Source organism: Chrysochloris asiatica, unplaced genomic scaffold, assembly GCF_000296735.1.
Source record: "Chrysochloris asiatica unplaced genomic scaffold, ChrAsi1.0 scaffold00094, whole genome shotgun sequence".
Lineage (NCBI taxonomy): Eukaryota > Metazoa > Chordata > Mammalia > Afrosoricida > Chrysochloridae > Chrysochloris > Chrysochloris asiatica.
Genome location: NW_006408612.1, coordinates 1,128,862 through 1,137,985, shown reverse-complemented (window position 1 = coordinate 1,137,985; position 9,124 = coordinate 1,128,862). Strand labels below are relative to the sequence as shown.

General features: G+C 41.7%; 1 protein-coding gene across 1 annotated transcript in view; it reads left to right on the top strand.

The window, feature by feature from the left end:
* Positions 1-396: 396 nt before the first annotated feature.
* Positions 397-9,124, top strand: part of TLK1 (tousled-like kinase 1) — a 174,194-nt gene continuing 165,466 nt past the window's right edge. Inside the window, exon 1 of the mRNA XM_006866616.1 lies at positions 397-628. Coding sequence (XP_006866678.1) covers positions 490-628 — 139 coding nt within the window. The 5' untranslated portion in view covers positions 397-489. The remainder of the gene's footprint in view (positions 629-9,124) is intronic.

Here is a 9,124-nt window from a genome sequence, read left to right as displayed (position 1 = left end):
CGCCGCCGCCTGTAACTGATGCAGAGGTTATCCCACCGCCGCCGCCTCAGCCGCCACCCACCGTCCGCTGCCGCCGCCGCCCGGACGACGCCGGGGGCCGACGCACTGCAGAGGTGCCGGCAGGTTCCGCCCGCGGAAGTCTCTTCAGCCGGCGCTGCCCGCGCTCCGCCCGCGCTCCGATCCCGGCGGGCGCCCCCTCGACGCCCCTACCGCCGCGCTCCTTCCCTCCGCCTCTCCCCCGGCGCGCCCGCCCGCCGGCTCCTTCTCTTCTCCCCCTTTTCCTCCTCCCCGTCCCCTCTCCTCCCTTCACCTCTTCCCTCTCCACCTCCCCCTTCTTGGCTTCCTCCCCCATCCCCTTGACTCTCCCCTGCCTGCCCTCACGCTCTTCGTCGCCCTCAGCGCGGCTCCCGCCATGACGGAGGCGGGTGCCGGTGCCGTTGCCGCTGCTGCCGTCGCAGGGGCAGAGTCAGGTTCTCAGAAAGTAGCTTGATGAGTGTCCAAAGTAGCAGTGGAAGTTTGGAGGGGCCGCCATCTTGGTCCCAGCTCTCCACGTCTCCAACCCCGGGCTCGGCGGCGGCGGCCAGGTCCCTGCTGAATCACACGCCGCCATCCGGGAGGCCCAGGGAAGGTAAGCGCCGCTGCGCCCGCTCGCGGGCCCCCCTCCGTGCCGCGGCCCCCGCGCCCCGCGGGTCTCCTCCCCACGACCCTGGGGTGGGGGATGGTGGCGAGGTGGCCGCGAGGCCGCGGGGCTCGGGGGAGGTAGTGCGCTGCCTGTGGGTGGTGGTTCACGGGTGGCGGAGGAGACGGGCATGCGGGTGCGGGCTGGTGGGCACGGGCAAAGCGCACAGACGCGTGTGGGGTGCCTACAAGCCAGTTCTGCGAGGGTGGGTAGCCTCTCCTTGGACCCCAGTCCCTTTCTGCCTGATTTGCTAGGACACTCGGTACTCTTAACCTCCTGGCCTTCTGTCTCTGGTGGGTTTTCCTCTCGTTGGAGCATTCATCCTCCAGCCCCCTCCCTTTCCCCCTAGCACTCCTCCCACAGAGGCGGTCCCCGCTCCGCGAGCGTGGCTGCCGGGGACCTGGATGCACCTCGTTTGCGGGGTCTCTTCCTTTGGGGCGGGGGGAGGAGAGACGCCGGGATTATCTAAGCAGACTTTGATCCCCTGCCCGCGAGCAATTTAAACGACAGACCGACTCGTGGGCAGGCTTTTAAACCACCCCTCCAGATGGTTGCAACTTTCTCTCGTTCGCCATCACCTCCTGCGTGTTTGTGCGTTCTCTCTCTCAGCAAGTAGGCTACTGTTCTTCCCTGGCAGGGTCGTGGGTTTTATAGGAAATATCCGTGTAAAGGTTACAGCAAACACGCACCAGATCGGTTACAATTGTTTTCTAAGTTTTCTGGCTTCTTGCATGCCAGTGTGCTGCCACCAGATGTAGCAGTTACACTGCTAGTAAGACACTGGAGTGCTGTAGACTAAAATTTCAACTTGCTGTATTTAACTTCAAGTATACGACAGAAGATGAAATTTGGGAGAACACGCATTTATGGGGGAAGAGTAAATGTGTATGCAATCATGGTTAACGCTCTTTTGTCTGAAAATGTTGAACGGTATTCATCAGCAGTTGGTAAAAGGTTCTTCAGTTCCAGTTGTCTCACACAAGGAGGTTGTAGCCACATTAAAAAAAAAACACACGAAAACGTCTGGAAGTCAAACAGTCAAGTGAATTCTTTAAAGAAAACAGGAGCTTAGATTTATGTTGGAACTGATAGGTTTAATTTATTTTGAAAATATCTGTCAATATTTACTATTGTTAGCCTTGACAATTGTTAATCAAGTGTTTTGTGCCCTGAATCCAGTGGTTCAGGCATAGCATTCTTTGTCATTTTGTTCCTGTGAGCATGTGTGAAAGTGACAATAGGCTCAAAGATTGGCATGAATTTGCTCTAGAAAATTCATGGGAAGGTTTGATTTATGGCACCCATTAAACATGCTTAATATATTGACATATTTTCCTCTTTCATTTCTCCCCCAACACTGAGTGCTGATTATTAATTAAAGTTTAATTATTGGCTCACTTAACATTTTTCTTTGTGGACTTGAAAAATTTTAAACGAATATTTAAAAATGTATTTTGTTAATAGAACAATTGGCTCTTTTAGCATGCTTTTACTTTGTGGTTTAAGATTTTTGTTGGTAGTGTTGTGAGTTAAAGACCATTTTATTTGTTTTGTTGTTGTTGTTAAGGCATTTAATCGTTCAGTCATTACTAATATATTTATTGAGCCATCGCTATGTTCCAGTCCCATTGCCAGCTACTGAGGGTCTGTCATTGTTCATCTGTTGACAGCTTTGAACTGTGTTAGTAGTTTTGGGGTCACAAAAATCGAGATTGTGAGTTTTCTGAGGTTGCTTCAACTCTCGTTAAAAATGTCTCATCTGTACAATTTTGCACCTTTCCTGAATGCTTGAAAATACTGAAGGGTTAGAATTATTAAGCTTCAATTTTGTAATAACCAGCATTTCCCAGCAGTTTACACTACCATAAATTTTGGTAATTTAAAGTAGTAAGACTTAATTTATGCAATATAGGGTGTGATTTTGAGAAAGTTATATTTCACATTAAGTGCCAATGTGTGACTGCAGTAGGATATTTCTCTTTGACCAACTAGCATGTAAACTGTGTTAACCAGTTGCTATGAGAACAACTCATGGCAACTCCATGCATGCCAGTAGTAGAACTGTGCTCCATAGAGTTTACAATGGCTTATGATTGCCAGACCTTTCTTCCGAGGCCCCCTTGAGTGGACTAAAACCTCTCTAAAACTAATTTCCAATCAATCTCAACTCATGGTGACCCTTTGTGTGTACCAGAGTAGAACTGTACACCATAGGACTTTCAGTGACTACGTTTTTTTTTTTTTCTTTAAGTTACATGTTTGCGTTATCTGGGCTTCCCATCCCTTTCTAGGGATATATTTAACTTGAAGCATGAAGCGATATTCTCACATATTACTAATCTTAATAAAAATTGCTCTATTAAGGTGGAGACAATTTCCATAGAGTCTCAGTTTATGTTTTAACATGCCTCTTTCAGATGTACATGTCAGTATGTGAAGGGACTTCAAATGGAATTAAAACATAATGGAAAATTTCCATGAACTTTTGAAGACCCTTAGTATTGCATAAACTGATGTGATTTGGGAGCTTTTGATTTCTGTTATGGATGCTAATAAGAACCGTTAATATTAATGGAGCTTTAATGTAAGAGTCAGGGTTCAGCGCTGTAGGATAAGCACTGGACTGCTAACCATAATGTTGGTAGTTCAAACCTACCAGCTGCTCCTTAGGAACCCTATACATAATTGCTCTGAGCTGGAACTGATTAGACAGCACTTAATAACAATATGTGGTAGTCCTGGTGTGGTGCTGCAGGATAATGTGCTGGACTACAAGGCCAGTGGTTCAAAGCTACTAGCTCCTTCTCAGAAATCCTATACAAGGATCACCATGGGTTGGAACCTACTTGATGGTACTTAACAACAGTAACAATATTTAGGTATCAAGGAGGGAACACACTTTGTTTCTTGAAATATTGAGTCTAATTTAACTTAAAATGTCATAATAGAAAAATAAAAATTTCAAAGAAATATACACATGCAGATATATACATATGTAAATTTTAGATGTGATGTAGTTTTTAAAGCACATATATGGGTTATTTTTTAAGATGTGCTGCAGCAATCTGTATGGGTTACTAATTTATTTTGAAGTTTGAAAATATTTGAAATAAAATCTAAGATTATGTATGATCTGATGATTTTTAATGCTCTGTATTTTGGCTTTCTTCCACCCCTTCTTACCCTACATACGTTATTGTATTCATAGAATTTTATTACAAATAAAGTAAAGCTTCAAATACTGTAAAGTTTAGGAATTTAGTAGTATTTCGGAATTTATATAGTAATAGAGTTTGAAGTTCTTTGAGTGATGCTCAACAGTATAGCTCTAAATGAGTTCTGTTGGATCTTTTAAATTTGTGGTCTCCATCCTGTTTTGTCTGCTAATAATCTTAAAGTTAAAGGGGTAAGGAGTAGTGTAAGTTTGTCCCAGATTTCTAAATCATCAGGAGGCCATTAGCAAAATGGAACCAATCACTAGCTATAATTTCTTCATGGATATTATAATCCCTTTGATCAGCGCCTGCATAGGTTAACAAAGTGAAAGTTGCTTTGACTACTTACAAAGAGCAGCAGAGCACATACAACAGAGAAGTGGTACCCTTGGCCTAAAAGCTGTTTGGGCGGAGAAGGAAAACAACTACACATGCTGTGCTGTGCACCATAGATGAGGGACTCAGGGGGACATTTACATGATACACCCATCCTCCTGGCTTTTGGAAGCTGTCCCGGTGGAGATAGAGAACTCTTGCACGCATGCCTCCACACATGGCCTACCTTATATCAGTGCCACCACCCTCTCCCTGCCAGGTGGTTAGTAATTAGGTGGATTGAAGTGAGCAAAGTTTAAAGGTCTGGAATTTTTTCAGAAATTGTACATATTACTAAAAAACCCAAACCAAATCCATTGAGTTGATTCTGACACAGCAACCATATAAGACAGAGTAGAGCTGCCCCATAGGGTTACTAAGGCTGTAATTTTTATGGAAGCAAACTGCCACATCTTTCTCCCTGGAATGACTGGTGGGTTCCAACTGCCAACCTTGTTGTTAGCAGCTGAATGCTTAACCACTGTGCCACAAGTGACAGGATTTTTTCTTTTAAACCTTATCAATGAAACTTTCTTACTGTCTGTAACGTTAGAAAACTCTGGAGGAGTAAGAAGGCTGAATCTGATGAAACAAGATTGCTGATACAGTCCTAGAAAAAAGCATTATCCTTTACTGGAAAATATCACAGGATTGACTCTACATCTAACATTAAAAAAAAAAAACAAAACAAAAAACCCCAAACCCACTGGTCTATTTTGCACTTTGATTAGATGCATTGCTCATTTGGTGACTACTGGTTTACTCAGTTATTCAGTTCTTTGAAAAGTTGACACGATTTACTGTATTTTAAATTGCATTTTAAAATATCACTTGAAAATTTATCAAACTCAGAGTGACAAATACAAATTTTTAAAAATTCCACCTTTTGTTTGAAAGCCCAGTTTACCATTGGCAATCAGAACTTCTGTTAAGTTCCTTAAAATAACAGGTTAACTTCATTCATTTTTGAGAAATGTCTGCTGCATACCCAAGCCTGAATACCCAAATGTTTTTTTGTTATTTCACATAAAAATGGTATTCCAATGAAAAAAGTGGCCGATTCAGTTAATTTGCAGTTTAGTCATGCTGTTGTCAGGTACCATTGTATAATGTAGTAGCTCCAGGGCTCCTCTAATATTACAAGGGAAGGATAATCACTATTGGGATCAGACCAAAGCTGATTGATTCCCATGAGGTAGAGGTCAGACATACGGTTGTTCTCCAATCTTCTAACCATTTTTCACATCAGTCATCCTACCCACAACACTCTACGTCTCTGCTGGGTTTGATAATTTATTGCATTGGGCACACAGAATTCATAGATCATACTCGGAAGAAGCTCTGGTAGCATAGTGGTTATGAGTTGGGCTGCTAATCTCAAGGTCAGCAGTTGGAAACTACGAGCAGTTCTGCTGGAGAAACATGAGGCTTTCTGCTCCCATAAAGATTTACAGCCTTGGAAACCCTATACAGGGTCGCTATGAGTCAGAATCGACTCCACAGCATGTAACCATCTCCACTCAGGATTATGGAGTTTATTGGAGAATTATAAATCCAAATCCTGATTACAATTCAGGATCAGGATTAATTTAGAAGTAACTGGAACAGCTCTGGAGACAGCATATAGTTAATCAGTCAGAACAGTTTCTAATCAAGACAGCTCTCGGCTCCTCAGCCGCGCCTTTGGGTAGACCTTCACTTTTACCTCTGCCACTAGCCCCCTCTTGGGCCAGGCCTCTGCCCTGCTTGAACAAGTGTTACAGCTCTTTAGCTCTGCTGGCACATGCTAGAGACACCTCATTATGTCAGCAAGCCTCCTGCCTGAAGGTGTTAAACTCCATTGCTGTGTGGGTCAGAAGCCCCACTTAAGCTGTCTCTGCTAGTCTCCTGGATCACCCTGTCTCATACTACTGCTGCTCTTGCTGCGCTGCCTCTCATGGTCACTTGTCTTCAGTGTTACAGTTTCCTCTCTCGTGGGTCCAGGAGGTTCCCAGCACAGGGACCACAGGTCCAAAGGATATGTTTCACTTCTGGTTCTTTTTGATGTTAGTGAGGATCCCTTCAGCCTCTGGGATTAGTTCCTTTAAGCCCAGCAGGATGGCAAAATTGACTAGTCCCTTTGCAAGATTGTGTCCTAACAATCATTTCAACAGAACTACAAACCTACAAACCTAGGACCAGAAGTCAAACACAAAGAAAGTCTTCTAGCAGGTCATCTCCCCCTCTCCTTTCAGTCATAGCCAATGAAGCAAAACCGGAATGTACAAGAGTTTGCAAAGTTTGAGTGTACCAGAAAGGGATAATTTACAGGGCCACAACCTATTAGAAACTTAATCTCCCTCTTAGAAACCAGGTCACTGTACACATTGCATAGCAACCAAATCTTTTGGCTGACAGTGTCCGAAATAGCAGTGCCAGGCTCAAGATGGTGGCTAACCCAGCAACTTTGAATGTGTTGCTCTCCATAGTCCTGGCAATAACCCATTTCCCCACATCTTCCTGAAAGAGCTCACTATGCCTCTTCTAAGCCTCCCATTCCAGGGCTTTGACACATAATTTTTCCCCGTTCATGTTATTTTGCTAGCATACCACATTTTAAGTGAATTCTAATTTTGCTTCAATCTGCTATGACTGAACTGGTTAGAACCAATTGGAAGCCCTTATAGAAAGAGAAATCCAATGTTCTGCTCTTTGGTTGAGTCAGTGCTTTATGTATGCTTCCCATCTTGTCACATAGAACATTAACATATTAGAGTTAGGAGTTATTACAATAGGTAATTTTACCCAGGGTACTTTTAAGTGAAACACATTTTTTTTTTCCTGCTTTAGTTTTTTGAACTGTGAGCATTTGGTGGTGAAACTTGCAGTGGCTACTAATACAATTTGGTGCCCACTATTGTTTTTGCGCGGTAAGTGTAAATCAAATTAAGTGTCACCTGTACCTACAGGAAGTCTGTACTATACTTGCCTAAAGAGATTGCTTGAAGGGTGGGCAACAAGTTGGCCAACTCCAGGTATTTCAAAGAAACAAGTGGAGAGAATAGATTATTCAGCTATTATAGCAGGTGGACCAGCAGATGAAATTAGAAAGACATAGATTGAGAACTTTTTGGCAAGAATTTATGAACAATGTAATAATTAGATGTGTCCAGCAAAGGAAAGAACTGCCAAAAGTAACTATAAGAATTTTGAAGCAGAATTCAGGACCATTATTGTGGAGGGTGCAGATGAATTCTGTAGATTCTTACATTGGGGCTATTGGATTAAGTGATTTAAGATCCTATCTAACTTTAAAAATGTAAATATTCTGTGTGATTCTTTGAAAACCCCTAAGTACAATTAAGTTGTATTTATGTATCCATTAGCAGTTTTGAATATTTTATAAGTCAGTAGTATGGAATTGGTTGACTGTTACTATTACATTTTTTTTGGTGTGTTTTTCTTTTGAGAATTTCCCCATATTTTCTGGAGTCAACATGGCAAGTCTTTCTGAAATCTTGCTAAATTTCCTGTGAGATATATTAAGTTTTGAAGACATTTTAGGGAATCACATGTTGCTTATAATAGTTTAGTAGAGTTGTAATGTATTTGAGAGTAAAATTTTAGAATATGCTGGGGAGGTGATTATAAGTTTTGAAAGAAAAACTATAAACATAGTTTATATAGTCTTTTATTTATGTTTATACAATTTCAGTAGTAATATGCTTAAGATCTTATCTCTTTGAAGCTAGAGAATCTGAAAAGGAAACATGAAGAAGTGTTTATTTAAATTTATCTCTCGAATTAAAAAAAATATATTAAGTATGTTGTTGTCGGTTCTGACTCATAGTGACCTTGTATAATAGTGGTTCCGATGAGCAGTTGGTGAGTTTGAACTACCAACCTTGTGGTCCCGTGTTTATCCTAACTAGGGCTTAAAATGAAGAATTTTAAGTATCTTAGAAAATTATACCTATAGTATTTACCATTACTTGTAGCAAGCTATATTGTATTTTTATATGTAACAAAATCTCTTTTGTGTGTTGGATTGAAAGGTTAGATTTTTTGGTAGCAGGAAGTTAGGAATAAATTCTCATAACTTTCTTGAAGTCAATTTATTAAGTGTACTAAGTGAAACCCAGTTTGGAATTTTATATATTTGTTCATTTTCTGTTGAAGCAAAAACCAAACTCATTGCAACCTTTGAGTCATTTCCAACTCACAGAGACTATAGCAGAGTAGAACTGCCCCATAGGCTGTACATCTTTACAGCTGTCACATCTTTCTTTTATGGAGATGCTGGTGGGTTCGAACTGCTGACCTTTCAGTTGGCAGCTAGGAGTTCACCACTGCATCACCAAGGTTGCTGCTGATGCTTTTTTTTTTCTTCTATAAAAGAGCCATACAAATAAGTCATTAGTTTCATAGATTAAACTTATGTTTTTTAGTAATGTCCAAGAATCTTAGAATAAGTTAGAGGAGTAGTATGATTATGTTGTTAAGTGCTATTGAGTCACTTTCAACTCAGTGATCCTGTGTAAAGTTTCTGAGGAGGGGCTGGTGGGTCTGAACTGCCAACCTTGTGGTTGTCTAATGACATGTGGTTATCTAATAACATACAGAGTCTAATGCTCATCCTACAGCACCACACCAGAAGTTGTCACCAAAGCCTAGTCTCTGCTTTGTCATTAACTAGCTGTGTGACATTGGGTAAGTTGCTTATCTCTGCTTTAATTTTTTAAAACGAGAATTACAGAACTGAAAGGGACCTTGGAAGTAATCTAGTCCAAAACTCTTTGTTCTACAGATAAGGAAATATAGGTAATTTGCTCAGGCTTTCACTGTAAGAAAGTTCAGACCAGAATCCAGGTTTCTG